Source organism: Pollachius pollachius (assembly GCF_949987615.1).
Source record: "Pollachius pollachius genome assembly, chromosome: 8".
Taxonomy (NCBI): domain Eukaryota; kingdom Metazoa; phylum Chordata; class Actinopteri; order Gadiformes; family Gadidae; genus Pollachius; species Pollachius pollachius.
In genome coordinates, this window is record NC_136941.1 from 2,710,352 (window position 1) to 2,735,666 (window position 25,315).

At 46.6% G+C, this 25,315-nt stretch overlaps 2 protein-coding genes across 2 annotated transcripts; one reads left to right on the top strand and one right to left on the bottom strand.

Annotated features, from left to right (window-relative positions):
* Positions 1-2,235: 2,235 nt before the first annotated feature.
* LOC307078995 (cocaine esterase-like) lies at positions 2,236-12,654 on the bottom strand. Its single transcript, XM_079741041.1, has 13 exons — positions 12,493-12,654; positions 9,394-9,583; positions 8,852-8,990; positions 7,817-7,950; positions 7,124-7,277; positions 6,556-6,660; positions 6,221-6,316; positions 5,723-5,866; positions 5,209-5,286; positions 4,625-4,772; positions 3,898-4,047; positions 3,259-3,331; positions 2,236-2,857 (listed from the first exon to the last, which is right to left on the bottom strand). The coding sequence occupies exons 1-13, from the start codon at positions 12,572-12,574 to the stop codon at positions 2,665-2,667; spliced, it is 1,686 nt and encodes a 561-aa protein (XP_079597167.1). The 5' UTR covers positions 12,575-12,654; the 3' UTR covers positions 2,236-2,664.
* Positions 12,655-14,524: 1,870 nt separating this feature from the next.
* On the top strand, positions 14,525-25,315 carry LOC307079922 (cocaine esterase-like). The gene is made up of 13 exons (XM_079742445.1): positions 14,525-14,823; positions 17,755-17,944; positions 18,410-18,548; positions 19,305-19,438; positions 19,987-20,140; positions 20,907-21,011; positions 21,265-21,360; positions 21,715-21,858; positions 22,297-22,374; positions 22,811-22,958; positions 23,536-23,685; positions 24,252-24,324; positions 24,715-25,315. The coding sequence occupies exons 1-13, from the start codon at positions 14,742-14,744 to the stop codon at positions 24,905-24,907; spliced, it is 1,686 nt and encodes a 561-aa protein (XP_079598571.1). The 5' UTR covers positions 14,525-14,741; the 3' UTR covers positions 24,908-25,315.

The window sequence follows — 25,315 nt, forward strand, 5'->3', positions numbered from 1 at the left end:
GACTACCCAATTTTTTGTGATCTTTTAGTTTAATTTAGAGACACCATTTATGAATTTCCCTATATAGTAAAATACATAAAATTCAACAATAACCAACAAAGATAGGTATGTTGTAATGAAAATAAATGAATCAATCAAGCAAGCAATAGCAGATGTAGGCGATAAGAATAAAAAGGCCTATAATCAATAGTTTATTGAAATAGCTTAACTTTGCAGACATCCCAAAAGAGCGAGGTCCCACCGAGATTTGAACTCGGATCGCTGGATTCAAAGTCCAGAGTGCTAACCATTACACCATGGGACCGGATGGTACAGCAAGTACGACATTTTGATTTTTGAAAATACCCAAACAATCAGTGCTAGTATCACGGAGTCTTGAAATATGTATTGATCTTACGATCAATCCATGCTGTAGTGCACGTACACCCACAACAAAGGACCACTGCGTAGCGACTTCAACTGGTTCCACGGCGGTCTAACCACAAGTCGGAGCTCGTGGAACGGGGTTCTCCCGATAAGCGTTACTGGCGTTAGAGAGGGCGGGAGTATGGGCGAGAGAGAGGGCGGGACTTCCGATAGACGGAAATCGCCTCGTAGAGATTAGCCTCGTAGAGATTTGATCGACCACTTTGCTTTCCAAATATATTAGCTACAATGAACGGCCAGATCACGACATACTACTGGGATTACGATGATAAAGTTGATTTCGGGGATTCAAGATGCACGTCATCTTCCGTTGTTCAATGTAAGTCGGTTTAATATACCAGATGCTGGTCCCAATCAGTCCTCAGTAGCTCTGGTGGTGACTTTGGGTTTTGAGATGCAGGTTAACAATTTGACTGTGGCCAATTGAATGTGTTTACGAATTTGTTGAATTATTATCTATATATCTGTGTGTTAAAACACGATGTGGATGTGATTTCTATGATATCCGTGTGATTGTGAGTCCACTGTAAGCAGTGGGCATTTTTGGGTGCAGTAACATAACTTCATGTCACCTTAAAGGGTAATTCCGGTGTAAAATGGATTTTGGATATGTTTTGTATGATAATGAGTTGAAACGTTCGTTTTGAAGCACAAAAACTGTATATAGACGCTTTCTTCAGTTGGCTGTTTTTAGCCGATTCTATCAAAACGCTATATACTTGGAACGATGGGGGCATTTGTTATGGTAAAAACTTAATCGCTATTTTAAACCACTTAAAAGGCTAAAAGTAGCCCGACACTTCTTTGGTAGTATAATAAGGGTCTTAACATATAAAACGAGGCATTGAGAACTTTGTAAGTGTACAGATTGTTTATTAAAAATGACATTTTATACACACAATACCGTTAGTTAAGTAGATTGGCGAACACAAAGCTTGCGTGTTGCTGACGGATTTCACAATCTCTGTGTTCGTCAATCTACCTATCGAGTCTTAAAAACAAAATGGCGTCGACGGGTGATCTACTGATGGTATTGTGTGTATAAAATGTATTTTTTAATAAACAATCTGTACACTTACAAAGTTCTCAATGCCTCGTTTTATATGTTAAGACCCTTATTATACTACCAAAGACGCGTCGGGCTACTTTTAGCCTTTTAAGTGGTTTAAAATAGCAATTTAGTTTTTACCTTAACCAGTGCCCCCATCGTTCTAAATTTATAGTGTTTTAATAGAATCGGCTATTAACAGCCAACTAAAGAAAGCGTCTATATACGTTTTTTGTGCTCCAAAACGAACGTTTCAACTCGTTATCATACAAAACATATCCCAAATCCATTTTACACCGGAATTACCCTTTAATTATACTTCCTAAAATACATGCCAAATTAAACAGGTCAACTAAAAGGCATTTAATGATGCGTTTCCGGTAATGTTTTAATTTTGCTCACATCTCCAATATTAAATCGCATTGAAACACCAATACACGAAGATAATCGATGGCAATTGTTATTGTAATATTGTTCGGCCAAAAAACTATTTTAAAACAATGGAAATAAATCAGGACCAACCTGCTATTGGTCCAGTAGATGTGTGTTCACGTTGCTCTTCTTCAGCTCCTGAACGCAAACCTCTGAACATGCATCGTTCTTGTTGCCATAGTGAATTTTTAGTCTAGAATCCCAAAATATTCATTCATGAACTAAGCATGAACTGACCGACATCATAAGTGGGCATTTCAACCATCTGCAAAGAACTAAAATCAAGTATTCAAATTCAAATATCTGTTTCATCAAATTAACAAAAAGGCCCCTTCTTAAAATCTTTTTTTATTAGAATTAATTTAAAAAAAAAAGATCTAAATCGGTCCCCTATTAGTCATTCTTGAGACCTTACGGATAATTCATTCATTCAAACTTCATCTGATCTAACTTCAAACATAAAGTCCAAGAAATGAAACAATCCGGCTCACAGAACCATATTGAACTGAGAGGTACATTTGAACGCAACACACACTACTCGATTATTTTGTACCTTCTATAAATTGATTGTCATAGTGTTCTCTCCGAACTCTGAACTTTGATGTTATCAAAGTTTATCGAATGTTTTCTTTTGAAGAATCCATGTTAACAACGTGCAAAATAACACATTGATCAACATAAACAGTCCAATAACGCACATCATTAATCCCCGAGATGCACGGTCATCACTTCCTGGTGATGCGTTCGCGTTGCCGTGGCTACAGCTCCGGGTGCTCCGATTGGCCGTTCTTCTTCTGGGCGGCGCCCAGCTTCTCCGGGATGGTTTTGGTGAAGAAGGTGTACAGGTCGCTGGCCAGGTGCTGCTGCACCTCCTGCTTCATGTCGATGGACAGGTAGTTCTCCTGGGGCCCGTACTGGGGCCAGGGGACCAGACCGGGGCCGCCGGGACTCCTGGACACAGGGGGGACGGACGGACGGGGGGGGGGGGGGGGGGGGGGGACACCTCAGTCCACTTCACTTGAAACGGCGATTGACGTGAATATAGCTGACGTTGAATTCATTTGAAATTGCGAGTTGAGGTTAGTGTGGAATTGTATGTTTTTGTTTGGCAGGATAAAGCACGTTTTCTTGAATCGATAACGTAAAAGAATAGATAGTAAAACATGGTTACAAAGCAACACAATATCATGAGTTAAACGACTAACAATTCGAGTTGTAACAAAGCATATTTTCAATGCAGGCCTATCCTGTTAAATCAAAATGTCTCGGACTGTATACATGACATAATCCTCCTCTAAGTGAAGGAGACGTTGGGTGTTTTTCATGGAGAAGCTTGGAGGTGGTGTTCCTACCCTGTGCGGGCGAAGTTCCCCCAGTAGGACATCAGCAGTTTGGACAGCTGCAGCTCCTCTGCTGTGCAGGCACCTACGGGTGCAGTACGATGGTCAGAGGCACAGGTTCACCTGGATTCAGTATAGCCTCCCCCCTTACCCACCAACCACCCCTTCTTCTTACCCTCCCCCTCAAAACACCCCTCTTATGCACTTAATGTATGGTTGTACTTCCTGGCACCTAATGTACGCACTTATTGTATGTTGTACGTCCTGGCACTTAAAAAATAATACATAGCATCGTGTAGCGATTATCCCATCCTATCTTTGTTGTGTACAGGGAATGGGTTAACCTAGTGATTGTTTGTGCTTGGCACCTGGTTCCATGAACGTCCTTACTGTACTGACAGAGATTTATTGTTCGTCTGAAAAAATGTACTCACTTCGCTGGAATTAAGTTGCTTTGGATAAAAGCGTCTGCTTAATGCCCTAAATGAGAATTGAAGGGTGCATTACAGGCTTTTTTTCCGCATTCATTCCCCCCCCCCCAAGCTAGCGTTCAAACCACAATGGAACCAAGATGGCCGCTCAACTGCCAAAGTTCTCCAATACTTTTTTAATCTATTATTTCTAGAATCTTCCGAATGGCAGCCCACTCACCGGTCAGCTGGCCGTGGGTGGTGGTGAAGCAGAATCCCAACACCAGTAAGATCTCATCCCCGTGGTCGGCGCCCACGAAGCTTGGCCGCTTCTCCTGGAGGAACTGGGGGGCATGATGGTACTGGTACAGGTAGACTGGGGCCCCAGCATCTGAGACGGACACACAAAGGGAGGGACAACATGTGAGCAGGTAATAACATAACATCTGAGACGGACACACACGGGTTGGGACAACATGTGAGCAGATGATAACATAACACCTGCGACGGACACACACACGTGAGCAGATAATAACATAACATCTGAGACACACACACACGTGAGCAGATAATAACATTACATCTGAGACACACACACATGTGAGCAGATAGGATGTGTCACAGCACTACTGTACCAACAGCGACATATTGTTACTTCTCTTTCTTCTTACACATTTACTTATTGTAAGTTGCTTTGGATAAAAGCCTGTCTGTTAAATACTCTACATGTAAATGTAAATGTTATTTAAAATGTAAATGTGACTGTAAATGTAAATGTCACAGCAGAAAGTAGTGGCGGTGGTAGAGTTAAGAAGAGAAATCAATAATAGGAAGAACATATATAAAGTAAACAGCAATGTAAATGCAAAAGAACGAAGTGTAGAGTGACACCATTCCAAGCAGTGGAGACTGACGTTATTAACAGTGCTTAATGATGCTTTATTAATGAGAGTCCTCTTCACGCTGACCTCTGTGGGCTTTGGCCGTGGTGATGGCTGGGATGGTGAAAATCATGTCTCCTAGCAGCTTGGTGAAACCCTTTCGGATTTCATTCCGATCCTCAGTTGTTCCTAAGTATTCCTCCTCCAAAATGTCCAGTAGGGGTTTATCTTTGGGCTGGAAAACACACACAAGGGATCCCTTTTATATTCGAATCTCATATCCACACTGGAACCACAACTCAGGACTTAAGCTTAGATTATTATACAGTCGGTTACTTTCACAATTGTAATCTTTTTTTCTGTGTTTACACTGTATCCATCATGGGTGTATACAATTATGAGCTAGGAGCTAACATAGCTAGCTATCATATCAACAGTAAACAAAGCACAGAGATGCGGCTTTTATTTTTCCAGTGCATCCCAGTTCTTCCCAGTGCCATGCTAGCAAGCAAACCTGCCAGAAAGTTCTTCCCAGTGCCAAGACTGGACATGTGGACAGGAGCCTAAGCTAACATCATAGCACGGACTAGCAAAATGGCGGAAAGAGTTGTTCCTGCTACAACGCCTGTTCACTCCTCTCCGGGTGGAACACTCCCAGTATGGCCTCTCACCTCCGGGTGGAACACTCCCAGTATGGCCATGGTCTGCTCTCTGTCCATCCCCTCGGTCCAGTTCGGGGGGCAAAACAACTAAACAAAGAGACAAAATGGCCGGTTGCCCATCGTTATCCTCTTAGCGTTTCAGTCTACATTTGATGTTGATTGATTTAATATTTTACACATATTTTTTATTCATTATGTAGCTGAGGAATTGAATTGCCCAGAATATTTTGCTATAGAATAACTCGCACCAACTTATTTGTTGTATAAATGATTTAGCTAAGTAACTTATCTAATAAGTTAATTCATTTAATTAAAAGAAAAAAACTTGGATACCTGTACGAACACAAAACACACAAAATAAGCCCTACAACAACCCATTAGTGACGCACAACATCAATACACACCGCCACTGTACCCATAACACATCCCTCAGTCCATGTCGGTGTACCGTGTGTTTGATAAATCAAACCCCAGGACATCCGACCACGCCCCCTCCGTTATACACAACCGGTCGTGGACTCACAGAAGGCAGAAGCCAGCCGCCCTCGTCGCTGTTCAGCCCCAGCATGAAGGGGATCGGGGGGATCTGGTGGTCCTGGTAGATCTTGTTCACTTTGTCTGTCAGGAAGAGTCCATCCACCGTCACCGGGAACCTCAGCGTCGGATGCTGGAGGAGAACGGGATGTTAGAGTCTGCAGCCAGGGTTGGCAGATTTGGTGGGAGATCTGGCCCAATCTGGCAACACTGCCCTTGGGGTTGCCAGATTGGAAGGGAAATCTGGCCCAATCTGGCAACACTGCCCTTGGAGTTGGAAGGTTGGGCGGGAAATCTGGCCCAATCTGGCCAAATCTGGCAACACTGCCCTTGGGGTTGCCAGATTGGAAGGGAATTCTGACCCAATCTGGTAACACTGCCGAAGGGCAGTCAGACAGTCTTTGCTTTGTCCTGGGGAACATGTGTGTTTCACCGTTTGTCAGTAGATCAATCCTGAACCAAAGTGTTTAAACCTTTCAGGACTCACATTCATTAGAGCCAGTAATGCATTGGTGTCCATGTTCTTCAAACATCTGGCAATCTTCTCAGGGCTGGCGTTACAGCCTAATATGTTGGCTACCATCTAGTTATAAAAAAGAGTAGGCAGCTGTTGTTATGAATATACAAGTATGCTGTATACTGTACACAAATACACACGCACAGACATACACACACACACACACACACACACACACACACACACACATTAAAGGTAATGTAGGTAAGTTTGCCAGTTAGCCTTTTTCAATTGAGCTAAACCTACAAAACGTACATACTGCACCTCTAACCTGCATATAGTTCCCCTGTATGCATAAGAGGTACCTGGGTCATTAGCTGTGGTTGGTCGGACACCAGTATTTCCATCGCCGCGGTGCCACTCTGTGCGATGCCGTGCTTGAACAGCCCGGCGGACATCGGAGAGATCGTCTAGAGGCCGCAGGGAGGAGACAAAACATCCATGTCAGACCAGTCGCACACTGAACCCATCACCACAACACAACAACCCCCACATGGGCACTGTGGCCGGCCACATGGAGACCCTCCTGTTTAAGATCGCTTTCACCACATAACCTCCTTCCCTTCTCTCCGCCTTTCTCCTTTTTAAAAAAACATATTTCACTTTTATACGTTCTTATTCAATTCTTTTTATGTTTTGTTCACTCTGTAAAGGTGAGTATTTAGAAAAGCGCTATAAAAATTAAAGGTATTATCAGTACAATTATTGTTCAGACTGTTGTTAGCGACCGTGTTGAACCGGTGCTCGACCGCATGGGTTTGCCCTGAAGCCATTGGGGGGGCGGGGTGGCAGCTGATCAGCCCGACCGTACTCTGTGCACATCATCCTCAAACCACGGCGTGAGCGGGTGTGTGTCTGTGGAGGAGCTCTGACCAGCAGCGAGACGCTGATGCCCCCCGCGGACTCCCCGAAGATGGTGACCAGGCCGGGGTCTCCTCCGAAGGCCCGGATGTTCTGCTGGACCCAGCGCAGCCCTTCCACCTGGTCCAGCAGACCCAGGTTCCCGGGAACGGCCCCGTCTCCGGTGCTGGGGGAGGGGCCGACACAGATGACACACCTGACAGACTCTACCGGACTATACTAGTCTTTGATTTGACTCCATCAGGGCGACCAGGCGTTAGCTCTGAGTCCAGAGATGTGGAAACACACCGTTTAGTTGAGTTACATTAGTTGTTCTGCTACGCTGCTAACCCTTATTGACAGCCAAATAGGTAACATCTTGTTGTTTTTACCGCTACAAAGCCTTAACTACATTTGTTTCTATTTCGCCCACCCCCAACCCCCCTTCCCTCTTACACATTTAGTGGTTTGCACTTGGTTCTATGAACAGCCTTATTGTACCGACAGCCATATATTGTTTCTTCTCTTTCTTCTGACAAATGTACTTATTCTAAGTCGCTTTGGATAAAAGCGTCTGTTAAAAGGTCAATGTAAATGTATATATATTTGAGTTATTAATCTTCCTGATTTTCCCTCACGGTATTCCTTAATTCCTAACTTTGGGGAGGCTCCACCCGGTCCGTCTCCTGACCTCCTGACCTCCTGACCTCTGACCTCTGACCTCACCTGAGGAAGCCCAGCAGCCCCAGGCGGTACTGGAGGACAACCACCACCACGCCCTGGTAGGCCGCCAGGCCCGAGCCGTCGTAGATTGTGGCCGCGCCGCTGGTGAAGCCCCCGCCGTGGATCCACACCATCACCTACAGCGGGACCCACAACACACCAACCAGTCAGCCCCCACCATACAAACCAGTCAGCCCCCACCATACAAACCAGTCAGCCCCCACCATACAAACCAGTCAGCCCCCACTATACAAACCAGTCAGCCCCCACACAAACCAGTCAATCTCCACCATACAAACCAGTCAGCCTCCACCGTACAAACCAGTCAGCCTCCACCAAACCAGTCAGCCTCCACCAAACCAGTCAGCTTCCACCACACCCACCAGACCTGTAGCTCTACTTTGAGATCTGGGACCACCCCCTGCACCCCCTTTGGGTCATAGCTGCCACTTCAAGGGCAGGGCTGGACCTCAGAGTCATAATGACCTGACTGAGCACCCCTGAGCACTGAGGGTGGGGTTAGATAAGCAGGTCTTCACCCTCCTTCAGTGGGCACCCTTTGGGTTGATGCTGGCCCTCTACTGCCATATCCCATATCCTAGCAGGTAAACCCACTGTCCCTGGACATTTGTTTTGTTCCTTGTTCATTTCAAATAAATTACCTTTATGATTTAAAACTGAATTCTGTTTGACTCCCTTCATTATGTGATGGTGTACGACTCCACCGTCACAGATCAAACACTTAAAATGGTCCCTAGCATGGCCGTTAGAGTGAGCATTCAAATCAAATAAACTACATCGGAGATGTGGTCGCGGCACAGCAAGGTTCTTTCCTCCCCCAGGACCCTTAGATGTGGTCGGGGTACAGCATGGACCTGTCCTCCCCCAGGACCCTTAGATGTGGTCGGGGTACAGCATGGACCTGTCCTCCCCCAGGACCCTTAGATGTGGTCGGGGTTCAGCATGGACCTGTCCTCCCCCAGGACCCTTAGATGTGGTCGGGGTTCAGCATGGACCTGTCCCCCCCAGGACCCTTACCGGCAGGTCGGAGCCCGGGGCGGCGTGCGAGGGAGCGTAGACGTTGAGGTAGAGGCAGTCCTCCGACACGCTGGGGAGCTCCATCTTCATGGAGAGGAACGTCATCAAGCCTTCCAGGAGTTCTTTGCTCTGAAGGCACCTGTTGGAGAACAGAGAGAGAATCATTCCTCATGCTCAGGGGTAAGGCTTCGAGGTCAACTGAGGCCTAATTTGGTTTCTGACAAGATGACGAAATACAACACAGCTCGGACAAACTGGTGAAACTTGTGCAACTCCTCCTCATTATGTATGAAATATCGGTCAACGTTTCCAAATAGCAAATATTAACCTCCTGATTTGAAGCCAATATTGTCACATTTCAAATTTAATTTGGGGTCACTCCCGTTTGTGCCCGCTCACTCCTGTGGCTGTCTGTCCACTCCTGTTTCAGCTCACTCCTGTTTCTGCTCACTCTTGTTTCTGCTCACTCCTGTTTCTGCTCACTCCTGTATGTGATCACTCCTGTGTGTGTGTGTGTGTGTGCCTGTGTGCTCACTCCTTACATGTCGGGGTCCATGGTGGCCTCCCTCACGCCCTCCCACCCGTCTGCGGGCTGGGGGGTGCTGAACCTCAGCGGGCCCACGGGGGGCTTGGCGAAGGGGACGCCCATGAAGGCCTGGACGTCTGCCTCCTGACCTTTGACCCCGACGTACCGACCCCTCAGGGCCCCCAGCGCCGACTTCACCACGGGCCCTTGGAGCAAAGGCAGCCGGGGTTAGACTCAAAGCTTCACAATATCGCCTCACATTCACCCATTCATGCACCCATTCATGCACCCATTCACACACCGACGGCGGAGTCAGCCACGCAAGGTGAATGCAAGCTCGTCGGAAACAGTCAGGGTGAGGTGCCTAGACACTCTGCAGTGTGCACGAGTGTCTAGACCAAGCCCCAACCACAGCGAGTTCTGCCAGCATCCAATGCGGAAGTGACAAACATTGCAGTAGCACCGGGTGGCCACTAGGAGGTGGTACCAAAAGGGAGCAATTCTCCGTTGACTCACATGTTAAACAGGCCGTTTCAACAGTCTTGTTAAACCTATTTACAGCCTAGTCAGTATGTTTAGTTCATATCTCCATGACAACACTGAGGGGGATGAATTTTTTTTTAGCATGCTTGTTTTTGTTTTATTGGAGGTTGAAATTTATGAATAATTAGGGGCGCGGCCTCTTGAGTGACAGCTAGGCACTGACTCTCACCTCCACTCGGAGGCTAGTTATCAGGATTAGCATGCTATCTCTGTCATCTTGACCTCGACTGCATTCATTCCTATTGTTCATTCCGGTGCCAAGATGCCTTGCTCTGCTGTACAATTGTACAACTGTGTAATTAGCAAATGTTTTTATGCTGTACAGTAATATACAAATGATGCGTTTGAAAAAACGAGGGCAGAAGTCTAAACTAGTCAACGTTTCACGGGGATGTGTTTACACAAAGTTTGCTCGCGCTACCACTCGCGCGAGGACGATGGGTCCTTTCCCCTCCAAACGGAAACAGGCGGGCGGTGCAGCGAGCGCAATGCACTGTGGTAGTGTGAGGATTTCTCACTTTTGAGTGACTTTTTTTTGCACATTTTTTGCACATTTATCATACAAAGAATTATTTACTTCATACAACCTTCATATCCCCACCAGTGAAGTATCCCTTTAAGACAGCAGCAACAAGCGACCAGGAGTCAGTCACCCATTACTATACCTCCTCGTCGCTCTACTGTCAACGCCACGGAGAGAACAGTTCGTGACCATATTCGTCTTATCCTATCTACTTGTATTGAATGGAAAATAAGTGATAAACTCTCCAATAGTGCGACTTCAAAACAGAGTCGGCGCCAGAGCAGATCTACTGGAGGGGCATGGGCAGGGCCGGCACTGACCGTTTCGGTGCCCTGCAAGCGCCTCGCTCGGTGGCTTCTGGGGGGGGGGGGGTGCCCCCTCCCTTCTCCGTTCCGTTTGGGAACATGTTTGGTTTCATTTCGCTTGTTTCGTATATTTTTATTAATTAATTAAGGGCGCCACCAGAGGGCGCCCCCAACACGTTTGCCGCCCTAGGCGATCGCCTAGGTCGCCTTTGCCGAGCGCCCCTGCATGGGTCACCAGCGGGGGGGCACTGCCGTTTGAGGAATATTTTAACTCATTGGTGACCTCATAGTCAAACACAGCAGAAATGCCATCAAAAACGAAACACATTTTTCTTTACATTATTAGGCTAATTATTAATTATTTTTTTTAGCAACAATATGTTGTTCTTGTTGTTGTCGAGGCTATGTGGTAGTAGCCCTATGCACACAGTTTACGCAGCCACACACACGAAGACGAAAATAAAAGGCGGATGGTGTTGTAGGGCAGTGTTATACAAGCCGACAGCTCTCTCTGGTGGGCTCGGGTGTGTATTCACTCGGGTAGCCAACACGCGTCAGTCCTGTTATGTACCAGCTCGTTGATACATGTTACTAAGGGACACAGCCCGACTCCGTGTATTATTCTAAGAACGGCCACCTGAGCAGCCTGTGGACGCGGGTGCAGCTGGCGGGGGACAATGCGGAGGAAGTCGTCAGCAGCCCTGCGACGTCTCACGGGTTGTCAGCCCCGAGGTCACCGCCATCTCCCCCACAGGCTGCGTCCACACCATGCCGTGCGTTACAGGGCCGGGCCTTCTCCCGGAGCGGGAGGCATATTAAGCCTCTGGACAGACTTGAACTTTAGGTCATACACTGAGCTGAGACTGACGCGCACACGCACGCACGCACACACACACACACACACACGCACGCACACACACACCCGCACACGCACACACACACACACACACACACACGCACACATGCGGGACAGTGGACTTATTGTTTCCAAAAAGGAAATTGAGAAGAAATTGAAGAAAAGGTGGTCACTTCGAATGTTCTTATTCGGTTGTTTTGTGCATGCTCTGATACTATTTTGTGGTTATAGTTCTGCAAAGGTCCTGGTTGATATTGACTTGCCGTATCGTTTTGATTCACTATTTCTATTGCACTATTTGGTTATGTGGATAGGCGCACTAATGTTCTAATGACTAATACTATCCATGTTATTGTTTGGTATTGCATTATACTAAAGGAAGGTTGTGTATGCTCGGTTGTGTAAGCACTCGGGTAGCCAAGACGCGTCAGTCCTGTTATGTGCCAGCTCGTTAATGTATGTTTAAGAGACACAGCCCGACTCCGTGTAATGGATAATGCATGAATAAGAACATAACATGCATATAATGGTGGTCAAACCTGCGTCAACCAACAGCATGGTCCGTTTGCGTTTGGTAATATAATAAGCTCATTTTGCGTTCAGTGTGGTGGATTTAAGTCGTTAGTCATCAGGGAGTTTTTTTCCCCAAGGCATTGCATAATCAGCGGTATTTAAGGTAAGGGACAGCAGATTGATGGCGAAATATCCCCATTGGTATGATTATGATCATTCAAATTGTATCAAAACATTAAACAGAGGCTGATAAATAAATCATGATAGTTATGAATGATCCATGATGATCAAGGAAACCCTGGATTGTAAATCGCTTGTCCGTCGCTGGTATTTTATATTCACTCAATCAAATCAACTCAAATGTCGCTGACTTACCTTGAGTTTCTGCACACGCAGAAAGACAAAACAACACGCACGAGAGCGCGACAGTCACTGCGTTCACACAGAGCCCCATCATGCAGCTTGCAGGATCCTGCTCTCTGACAGACGATCCCTTTGATTAGCGGTGCCAGCGGCCCATAGGTAAATGGCCGCTGATCAGACAACCTACATTTATTGTGACGTCCTACGAGGCGAAATCACAAAAACAGTTATGTCCCACACCTGGCCTGCCTCTGATTGGCTTAGCCTAAACCCAAACCTAACCAACTTGTTGCAACATGTGCTTTTAGTTTCAACACTGCCTAACAGGATATTCATCAACTCACTGCATGTCAGACGCAACCGATTCTCACACCCAATTTTACTTTCAGTTGATGTTTAAAGATCATCCTTATAATTAATTACAGTGGCCAGAGAGTAGTGTAGAGAGGTAATAGATCAGGTTTAACATTCTGCAAAACATTCCCATCTGCGCTCCAGACGTCGGGTCACTGGCCCGCTGCCTGCAGTCCTAAACCCGTTCCGCCTGTTCTCTGACGAGAGACCGCGGTGTGTGCAAGGTCGGTCCGTGTTGTCCGCCTCCCATTGGTTCTGGACTCACTCACACACACAGCGCACACTATGAAGAGAGAGGTCACACGATCACAGGCTACGGGTCTTCGGGTTGAGGTGCACAGAATGGTTTGTTTCATACAGAGCAGAGTGGGGCAGACGGCCTTCTAGTCCCACCTGGACACACTGTAAAACTTTTCACTGTAAAATTACAGTTAAATACTTAGTTTCACCAGTACGGTACTGTTTATCTACAGTAATATTAGTGTTTGTATTAAATACAGTTGAATACACTGTTAGAATTTCGCAGTAAATTTACATCAAAGTCTTACAGTGCAGAGAGGGGATGTGGCATTGTCTATAATACTGTGGCAAGCAGCACGGGAAGGACGAGACGGGAGCCCAGGTTCAGCAATTATACAACTCTCGCGCCCCTTACACCGCACGACTCCGAGAGTTGCCTTTATTCGACGCACATATGACACACAAACAAAGTCCTTGTTCCCACTTGTTTTTGGTTCCACAAACCTCAGCCTGATATATGTGGAGAGGATTTTTTTCTACTCAGCATCTCAAACACTGGGTCCAGCTTTGCATGGTGCATCCTCCTTTGCAGCGTGCAGATGTTAGGCAGTGGAATCTGCATTTGCTGGATGGTTTTATAACCAGTGGTCCATTTTACTTGTATTGCTTTGTTAATTGTCTCCTTTCCTCACCATATTCATCTCTTGTTAACACTTATATATACAATATTCATCCCTGTTCCTTCACTTTGTTCTTGTTTTTCAAGTGGGATATACACACACATTCTTGTTGTCTCGCCCATTGTTTAATAAAGAAAATATTATTTCATTTACCCAACATTCATTTGCTATTCTTTAATATAAGAGATACTTTGTGTATGGCTTAGTCTTAAAAGTATCATGGTTGTGTGCTCAGCTCCTGCCTCATCAGATGAAGTAGCCTGGAAACTAAATGATAAATGGACTGTTGCTACTCTGCTTTCTCAATAGCTCTCTGACTACGGGTAAGTGAATCGGAATTACAAGCAAAATCAAGGAAATCCAATTGTCCAGTTGCGCAAAAATGAACACCTTGAATCGACTTTGATTTCAGAACAGATGCAAGGTAAAAGTTAAGGTTAAGCCCCTAAAGTCAGTAGCCTAGTGCTACCCATGCTAAAACAAACGTGACGCTTTCCCTCAAACTTAAAAACGTATCTAGGTAGTTTGCAGTTGTCACCCTACCACTCCAAATGTAAAACTGACATTTACAAATATGCAACAATAGTCAGAAAAGTACTTGGGTATGTGTCAGAACACGGCAGCGCGGCGTGTTTTGGAACTATACAGGCTTACATGAACAACGTGACCACCCTGCCGATGAGATCAGAGAGTGTCGCAACTCTTCTCTCGCTATGGCTCTGGGTTTGGGGTTAGGCTAAGCCAATCAGAGGCAGGCTAGGTGTGGGACATAACTGGATTTGTGATTTTACCACGTAGAACGTCACAATAAATGTGCGTTGTCTGATCAGCGGCCATTGACCCATGGGCCGCTGACACCGCTAATCAAAGAGATCATCTGGCCTTGAGTGGAGTAAATTGTGCAACTGATCATTCGCTGTCAGTCGCCTTGGAACCTGCTGAGGACCTCAGACCAGACCACCCAGAGAGAAGGATCCTGCAAGCTGCATGATGGGGCTCTGTGTGAACGCGGTGACAGTCGCGCTCTCGTGCGTGTTGTTTTGTCTTTCTGCGTGTGCAGAAACTCAAGGTAAGTCAGCGACATTTGATTTGATTTGATTGAGTGAATATACAATACCAGCGACGGACAAGCGATTTACAATCCAGGGTTTCCGTGATCATCATGGATCCTTCATAATTATCATGATTTATTTATCAGCCTCTGTTTAATGTTTTGATACAATTTGAATTATCATAATCATACCAATAGGAACATTTCGCTTTCAATCTGCTGACCCTTACCCTAGACACCGCTTATTATGAAAGAAAGAAAACTTCCTGATGACTAACGACTTAAATCCACCACACTGAACGAAAAATGAGCTGATTATATTACCAAACGGACCATGCTGTGTGTGGACGCCGGTTTTACCAGCATATGCATGTTATGTTCTTATTCATGCATTATCCAGAGACGTTTGCATTTACAAAAGCGCAATATCAATTCAACGAACCATCTCGCCCCAGAGATCAGACGTGAGAACATAGGAATCCGTTTCGAAGTCGCACTATTGGAGAGTCCATCACTTATTTACCATTCAATACAAGTAGATAAGATAAGACTTATATGGTCACGAACGGTTCTCTCCGTGGCGTTGACAGCTGCGCGACGAGGAGGTATAATAATGGGTGACTGAGTCCGCTTGTTGCTGCTGTCTTAAGGTCAGAGAGCAGTTAAGTTAGTAAGTAGGCCAAGCGTTAAACTAACTAAAGTTTTATATTAAACCACTGAAAAGAAGGAATTGTGAAACAATATACGTGCTATTTTATTGTTATAACTGATTCATATGTCATTCCTAAATCTGATGGGAACAGAAAATGAAAACGACAAATTACCCATAATGCATACGCTGATGCAGTTCTGTGGAGACACCCAGCCCCAACCACAGCGAGTTCTACCAGCATCCAATGCGGAAGTGACAAACATTGCAGTAGCACCGGGTGGCCACTACGAGGTGGTACCAAAAGGGAGCAATTATTCGTTGACTCACATGTTAAACAGGCAGTTTTCACAGTCTTATTAAACCTATTTCCAGCCTTGTCCCTTGTCTTGTTCTAGTCAGTATGTTTAGTTCATATCTCCATGACAACACTGAGGGGGGTGAATTTTTTTTTAGGAGGCTAATTTTTATTTTATTGGAGGTTAAAATGTATGAATAATTAGGGGCGCAGCCTCTTGAATGACAGCTAACCGCTGACTCTCACTCTCTGTACGTCACCTAGATGGGCATATCTCCCACCCCCCATCAATGGGGGGCGGGAGATCAATGCCCTTTTTTGGTTAAAAGAAATGAGGCGGAGTCAAACTAAGATGGCGACGCGCATAAACCAAGAGAATTGGATGCAGTTGGAATAACTGAGGTCTGCCCGGATGCTACATCCATTTTATATACTATCTATGGGAGACCCAGCCCCAGTATGAACAACATGCTCCTCATTATAGATTCACACCACTATAAGCTCTGCTGGGGCTCTCCCTCGAAGTTTGGACTGCAGGGTCTTGTAGCCCATTCCTATGAACACTTGAGAGAGGAACTGCCATTGGTCTGGAGATGAGACGCAACTGTTGAAGAGGCTCCACCACACCTGACCCCACCTAGTCAAACAGCCCAACAATAAGCCCTGACAGCAGGGCTTTGTTCTGCTCTAAAGGCCCCTTCAGTTCAAACAGCAGAGGGCAGGCATGTCAAATGGTAAATGATTGCTTTTATACAGCGCTGTTCAAACCAGTGGCCTCTCAAAGCGCTTTACAATATTGCTTAACATTCACCCATTCATGCACACATTCACTCACCGACTGCGGAGTCGGTAGTTAGGGTGAGGAGTCTTGCTCAGGGACACCTCGTCGCTCAGCTAGGATGAGTCAGGAATGGAACTAGCAACCTTCCGGTTACCAGCCAACTCGCTCTACCTCCTGAGGCACATCATGCCACCCTGTGCCATCAGCATGTGACCGCTAACCCAATCAGAGGAGGCACGCATGTATTTGTGGTTGGCAGGGGGTTGGCAACTGGCGGCCCGCAGGCCAGTTATGGCCCACGGGCTGCCAGTTGCCGACCCCTGGTGTAGACCATAGATAGTATATAAAATGGCTGTAGCATCCGGGCAGACCTCAGTTATTTCAACTGCATCCAATTCTCTTGGCTTATGAGCGTCGCCATCTTGTCATAGTTTGGCTCCGCCTCCTTTCCTCTAATCAAAAAAGGGCATTGATGTGACGTCGGGGGGAGGGAGATACGGCCATCTAGGTGACGTACACCGAATTAGCTCGTAGCTCATTTTCATTTTGAAACGATCGGTTGGTACAGTTGTACAGTTGTACAGCAGAGCAAGGCATCTTGGCACCGGAATGAACAATAGGAATGAACACAGTCGAGGTCAAGATGACAGAGATAGCATGCTAATCCTGATAACTAGCCACCAGCCTCCGAGTGGAGGTGAGAGTCAGTGCCTAGCTGTCACTCAAGAGGCCAAGCCCCTAATTATTCATAAATTGTAACCTCCAATAAAATATAAACAAGCCTGCTAAAAAAAAATTCACTCCCCTCAGTGTTGTCATGGAGATATGAACTAAACATACTGACTAGAATGTTATTTTGGACCAGGCTGTAAATAGGTTTAACAAGACTGTTGAAACGGCCTGTTTAACATGTGAGTCAACGGAGAATTGCTCCCTTTTGGTACCACCTCCTAGTGGCCACCCGGTGCTACTGCAATGTTTGTCACTTCCGCATTGGATGCTGGCAGAACTCGCTGTGGTTGGGGCTTGGTCTAGACACTCGTGCACACTGCAGAGTGTCTAGACACCTCACCCTGACTGTTTCCGACGAGCTTGCATTCACCTTGCGTGGCTGACTCCGCCGTCGGTGTGTGAATGGGTGCATGAATGGGTGCATGAACGGGTGAATGTGAGGCGATATTGTGAAGCTTTGAGTCTAACCCCGGCTGCCTTTGCTCCAAGGGCCCGTGGTGAAGTCGGCCCTGGGGGCCCTGAGGGGTCGGTACGTCGGGGTCAAAGGTCAGGAGGCAGACGTCCAGGCCTTCATGGGCGTCCCCTTCGCCAAGCCCCCCGTGGGCCCGCTGAGGTTCAGCACCCCCCAGCCCGCAGACGGGTGGGAGGGCGTGAGGGAGGCCACCAAGGACCCCGACATGTAAGGAGTGAGCACACAGGCACACACACACACACACACACACACACAAACACGGGAGTGAGCAGACACACACACACACACACACACAGGAGTGATCACATGCAGGAGTGAGCAGAAACAGGAGTGAGCAGAAACAGGAGTGAGCAGAAAAAGGAGTGAGCAGAAACAGGAGTGAGCAGAAACAGGAGTGGACAGACAGCCACAGGAGTGAGCGGGCACAAACGGGAGTGACCCCAAATTAAATTTGAAATGTGACAATATTGGCTTCAAATCAGGAGGTTAATATTTGCTATTTGGAAACGTTGACCGATATTTCATACATAATGAGGAGGAGTTGCACAAGTTTCACCAGTTTGTCCGAGCTGTGTTGTATTTCGTCATCTTGTCAGAAACCAAATTAGGCCTCAGTTGACCTCGAAGCCTTACCCCTGAGTATGAGGAATGACTCTCTCTGTTCTCCAACAGGTGCCTTCAGAGCAAAGAACTCCTGGAAGGCTTGATGACGTTCCTCTCCATGAAGATGGAGCTCCCCAGCGTGTCGGAGGACTGCCTCTACCTCAACGTCTACGCTCCCTCGCACGCCGCCCCGGGCTCCGACCTGCCGGTAAGGGTCCTGGGGGAGGACAGGTCCATGCTGAACCCCGACCACATCTAAGGGTCCTGGGGACGGAAAGAACCTTGCTGTACCGCGTCCACATCTCCAATGTAGTTTATTTGATTTGAATGCTCACTCTAACGGCCATGCTAGGGACCATTTTAAGTGTTTGATCTGTGACGTACACCATCACATAATAAAGGGAGTCAAACAGAATTGATTTTTAAATCATAAAGGTAATTTATTTAAAATAAACAAGGAACGAAACAAATGTCTAGGGACAGTGGGTTTACCTGCTAGGATATGGGATATGGCAGTAGAGGGCCAGCATCAACCCAAAGGGTGCCCACTGAAGGAGGGTGAAGACCTGCTTATCTAACCCCACCCTCAGTGCTCAGGGGTGCTCAGTCAGGTCATTATGACTCTGAGGTCCAGCCCTGCCCTTGAAGTGGCAGCTATGACCCAAAGGGGGTGCAGGGGGTGGTCCCAGATCTCAAAGTAGAGCTACAGGTCTGGTGGGTGTGGTGGAAGCTGACTGGTTTGGTGGAGGCTGACTGGTTTGTACGGTGGAGGCTGACTGGTTTGTATGGTGGAGATTGACTGGTTTGTGTGGGGGCTGACTGGTTTGTATAGTGGGGGCTGACTGGTTTGTATGGTGGGGGCTGACTGGTTTGTATGGTGGGGGCTGACTGGTTTGTATGGTGGGGGCTGACTGGTTTGTATGGTGGGGGCTGACTGGTTGGTGTGTTGTGGGTCCCGCTGTAGGTGATGGTGTGGATCCACGGCGGGGGCTTCACCAGCGGCGCGGCCACAATCTACGACGGCTCGGGCCTGGCGGCCTACCAGGGCGTGGTTTTGGTTGTCCTCCAGTACCGCCTGGGGCTGCTGGGCTTCCTCAGGTGAGGTCAGAGGTCATAGGTCAGAGGTCAGGAGGTCAGGCGGTCAGGAGACGGACCGAGTGGAGCCTCCCCAAAGTTAGGAATTAAGGAATACCGTGAGGGAAAATCAGGAAAATCAATAACTCAAATATATATACATTTACATTGACCTTTTAACAGACGCTTTTATCCAAAGCGACTTAGAATAAGTACATTTGTCAGAAGAAAGAGAAGAAACAATATATGGCTGTCGGTACAATAAGGCTGTTCATAGAACCAAGTGCAAACCACTAAATGTGTAAGAGGGAAGGGGGGTTGGGGGTGGGCGAAATAGAAACAAATGTAGTTAAGGCTTTGTAGCGGTAAAAACAACAAGATGTTACCTATTTGGCTGTCAATAAGGGTTAGCAGCGTAGCAGAACAACTAATGTAACTCAACTAAACGGTGTGTTTCCACATCTCTGGACTCAGTGAGCTAACGCCTGGTCGCCCTGATGGAGTCAAATCAAAGACTAGTATAGTCCAGTAGAGTCTGTCAGGTGTGTCATCTGTGTCGGCCCCTCCCCCAGCACCGGAGACGGGGCCGTTCCCGGGAACCTGGGTCTGCTGGACCAGGTGGAAGGGCTGCGCTGGGTCCAGCAGAACATCCGGGCCTTCGGAGGAGACCCCGGCCTGGTCACCATCTTCGGGGAGTCCGCGGGGGGCATCAGCGTCTCGCTGCTGGTCAGAGCTCCTCCACATTAGAGATGCGCGGATGGGCTATTATTTCATCCGCAACCGCATCACAAACGCATCATCCATCCGCCATCTATCTGCACCAACGTTTTTTGACCAATTTTAAAAACCGCATCCGCCAGCCATCCGCCGGTTGCTTTCATACGTCGAAGCAAGGCGCTGCTGACGCGAGGCTAGAAAGCTGTTGCGTGTTCTTGAAAGGAGACTGATCCAATGAAGCAAAGATATTGCAAGGCTAAAGTCCCTAGTAGGATAGCCTATTGCCTGCGCTGCCATCTCCGAAGCGTTGATCAATAGTCAGCCCCCAAAGACTGTACGTCGCTTAGCAACCGAAGAAAAAAAAAGATCTGCATTCCTTGACAGAGATCTGCTTAGCAACAGTGAATTATCAAATATAATTCACCGCCGGAAGATGTTATATATAAGAATAAAAAGAAGAAATATTTTTATTTTGATCGGTTTAACCGCCACCCGCCCGAATTTAATCAAAATGTTATCTTTTGTCCCGTCATCCGCCCAATCCGCGGACTCAGTTTTTAAATAATTAAAAACGTATATAAGTAAAAATAATCTTTTTTTAAAAAGGAGAAAGGGGAGAGAAGGGAAGGAGGTTATGTGGTGAAAGCGATCTTAAACAGGAGGGTCTCCATGTGGCCGGCCACAGTGCCCATGTGGGGGTTGTTGTGTTGTGGTGATGGGTTCAGTGTGCGACTGGTCTGACATGGATGTTTTGTCTCCTCCCTGCGGCCTCTAGACGATCTCTCCGATGTCCGCCGGGCTGTTCAAGCACGGCATCGCACAGAGTGGCACCGCGGCGATGGAAATACTGGTGTCCGACCAACCACAGCTAATGACCCAGGTACCTCTTATGCATACAGGGGAACTATATGCAGGTTAGAGGTGCAGTATGTACGTTTTGTAGGTTTAGCTCAATTGAAAAAGGCTAACTGGCAAACTTACCTACATTACCTTTAATGTGTGTGTGTGTGTGTGTGTGTGTGTGTGTGTGTGTGTGTGTGTGTGTGTGTATGTCTGTGCGTGTGTATTTGTGTACAGTATACAGCATACTTGTATATTCATAACAACAGCTGCCTACTCTTTTTTATAACTAGATGGTAGCCAACATATTAGGCTGTGACGCCAGCCCTGAGAAGATTGCCAGATGTTTGAAGAACATGGACACCAATGCATTACTGGCTCTAATGAATGTGAGTCCTGAAAGGTTTAAACACTTTGGTTCAGGATTGATCTACTGGCAAACGGTGAAACACACATGTTCCCCAGGACAAAGTAAAGACTGTCTGACTGCCCTTCGGCAGTGTTACCAGATTGGGTCAGAATTCCCTTCCAATCTGGCAACCCCAAGGGCAGTGTTGCCAGATTTGGCCAGATTGGGCCAGATTTCCCGCCCAACCTGCCAACTCCAAGGGCAGTGTTGCCAGATTGGGCCAGATTTCCCTTCCAATCTGGCAACCCCAAGGGCAGTGTTGCCAGATTGGGCCAGATCTCCCACCAAATCTGCCAACCCTGGCTGCAGACTCTAACATCCCGTTCACCTCCAGAACCCGACGCTGAGGTTCCCGGTGACGGTGGATGGACTCTTCCTGACAGACAAAGTGAACAAGATCTACCAGGACCACCAGATCCCCCCGATCCCCTTCATGCTGGGGCTGAACAGCGACGAGGGCGGCTGGATTCTGCCTTCTGTGAGTCCACGACCGGTTGTGTATAACGGAGGGGGCGTGGTCGGATGTCCTGGGGTTTGATTTATCAAACACACGGTACACCGACATGGACTGAGGGATGTGTTATGGGTACAGTGGCGGTGTGTATTGATGTTGTGCGTCACTAATGGGTTGTTGTAGGGCTTATTTTGTGTGTTTTGTGTTCGTACAGGTATCCAAGTTTTTTTCTTTTAATTAAATGAATTAACTTATTAAATAAGTTACTTAGCACTAAATCATTTATACAACAAATAAGTTGGTGCGAGTTATTCTATAGCAAAATATTCTGGGCAATTCAATTCCTCAGCTACATAATGAATAAAAAATATGTGTAAAATATTAAATCAATCAACATCAAATGTAGACTGAAACGCTAAGAGGATAACGATGGGCAACCGGCCATTTTGTCTCTTTGTTTAGTTTTTTTGCCCCCCGAACTGGACCGAGGGGATGGACAGAGAGCAGACCATGGCCATACTGGGAGTGTTCCACCCGGAGGTGAGAGGCCATACTGGGAGTGTTCCACCCGGAGAGGAGTGAACAGGCGTTGTAGCAGGAACAACTCATTCCGCCATTTTGCTAGTCCGTGCTATGATGTTAGCTTAGGCTCCTGTCCACATGTCCAGTCTTGGCACTGGGAAGAACTTTCTGGCAGGTTTTCTTGCTAGCATGGCACTGGGAAGAACTGGGATGCACTGGAAAAATAAAAGCCGCATCTCTGTGCTTTGTTTACTGTTGATATGATAGCTAGCTATGTTAAATCCTAGCTCATAATTGTATACACCCATGATGGATACAGTGTAAACACAGAAAAAAAGATTACAATTGTGAAAGTAACCGACTGTATAATAATCTAAGCTTCAGTCCTGAGTTGTGGTTCCAGTGTGGATATGAGATTCGAATATAAAAGGGATCCCTTGTGTGTGTTTTCCAGCCCAAAGATAAACCCCTACTGGACATTTTGGAGGAGGAATACTTAGGAACAACTGAGGATCGGAATGAAATCCGAAAGGGTTTCACCAAGCTGCTAGGAGACATGATTTTCACCATCCCAGCCATCACCACGGCCAAAGCCCACAGAGGTCAGCGTGAAGAGGACTCTCATTAATAAAGCATCATTAAGCACTGTTAATAACGTCAGTCTCCACTGCTTGGAATGGTGTCACTCTACACTTCGTTCTTTTGCATTTACATTGCTGTTTACTTTATATATGTTCTTCCTATTATTGATTTCTCTTCTTAACTCTACCACCGCCACTACTTTCTGCTGTGACATTTACATTTACAGTCACATTTACATTTTAAATAACATTTACATTTACATGTAGAGTATTTAACAGACAGGCTTTTATCCAAAGCAACTTACAATAAGTAAATGTGTAAGAAGAAAGAGAAGTAACAATATGTCGCTGTTGGTACAGTAGTGCTGTGACACATCCTATCTGCTCACATGTGTGTGTGTCTCAGATGTAATGTTATTATCTGCTCACGTGTGTGTGTGTCTCAGATGTTATGTTATTATCTGCTCACGTGTGTGTGTCCGTCGCAGGTGTTATGTTATCATGTGCTCACATGTTGTCCCAACCCGTGTGTGTCCGTCTCAGATGTTATGTTATTACCTGCTCACATGTTGTCCCTCCCTGTGTGTGTCCGTCTCAGATGCTGGGGCCCCAGTCTACCTGTACCAGTACCATCATGCCCCCCAGTTCCTCCAGGAGAAGCGGCCAAGCTTCGTGGGCGCCGACCACGGGGATGAGATCTTACTGGTGTTGGGATTCTGCTTCACCACCACCCACGGCCAGATGACCGGTGAGTGGGCTGCCATTCAGAAGATTCTAGAAATAATAGATTAAAAAAGTATTGGAGAACTTTGGCAGTTGAGCGGCCATCTTGGTTCCATTGTGGTTTGAACGCTAGCTTGGGGGGGGGGGAATGAATGCGGAATAAAGCCCGTAATGCACCCTTCAATTCTCATTTAGGGCATTAAGCAGATGCTTTTATCCAAAGCAACTTAATTCCAGCGAAGTGAGTACATTTTTTCAGACGAACAATAAATCTCTGTCAGTACAGTAAGGACGTTCATAGAACCAGGTGCCAAGCACAAACAATCTCTAGGTTAACCCATTCCCTGTACACAACAAAGATAGGATGGGATAAGATGCTACACGATGCTATGTATTATTTTTTAAGTGCCAGGACGTACAACATACAATAAGTGCGTACATTAGGTGCCAGGAAGTACAACCATACATTAAGTGCATAAGAGGGGTGTTTTGAGGGGGAGGGTAAGAAGAAGGGGTGGTTGGTGGGTAAGGGGGGAGGCTATACTGAATCCAGGTGAACCTGTGCCTCTGACCATCGTACTGCACCCGTAGGTGCCTGCACAGCAGAGGAGCTGCAGCTGTCCAAACTGCTGATGTCCTACTGGGGGAACTTCGCCCGCACAGGGTAGGAACACCACCTCCAAGCTTCTCCATGAAAAACACCCAACGTCTCCTTCACTTAGAGGAGGATTATGTCATGTATACAGTCCGAGACATTTTGATTTAACAGGATAGGCCTGCATTGAAAATATGCTTTGTTTCAACTCGAATTGTTAGTCGTTTAACTCATGATATTGTGTTGCTTTGTAACCATGTTTTACTATCTATTCTTTTACGTTATCGATTCAAGAAAACGTGCTTTATCCTGCCAAACAAAAACATACAATTCCACACTAACCTCAACTCGCAATTTCAAATGAATTCAACGTCAGCTATATTCACGTCAATCGCCGTTTCAAGTGAAGTGGACTGAGGTGTCCCCCCCCGTCCGTCCGTCCGTCCCCCCTGTGTCCAGGAGTCCCGGCGGCCCCGGTCTGGTCCCCTGGCCCCAGTACGGGCCCCAGGAGAACTACCTGTCCATCGACATGAAGCAGGAGGTGCAGCAGCACCTGGCCAGCGACCTGTACACCTTCTTCACCAAAACCATCCCGGAGAAGCTGGGCGCCGCCCAGAAGAAGAACGGCCAATCGGAGCACCCGGAGCTGTAGCCACGGCAACGCGACCGCATCACCAGGAAGTGATGACCGTGCATCTCGGGGATTAATGATGTGCCTTATTGGACTGTTTATGTTGATCAATGTGTTATTTTGCAAGTTGTTAACATGGATTCTTCAAAAGAAAACATTCGATAAACTTTGATAACAGAAAAATCACAAACGTATCAGAGTTCGGAGAGAACACTATGACAATCAATTTATAGAAGGTACAAAATAATCGAGTAGTGTGTGTTGCGTTTAAATGTACCTCTCAGTTCAATATGGTTCTGTGAGCCGGATTGTTTTATTTCTTGGACTGAATGTTTGAAGTTAGATCAGATGAAGTTTGAATGAATGAATTATCCGTAAGGTCTCAAGAATGGGACCTTAGGGGACTGACTAAGATTTTTTTTAAAATGA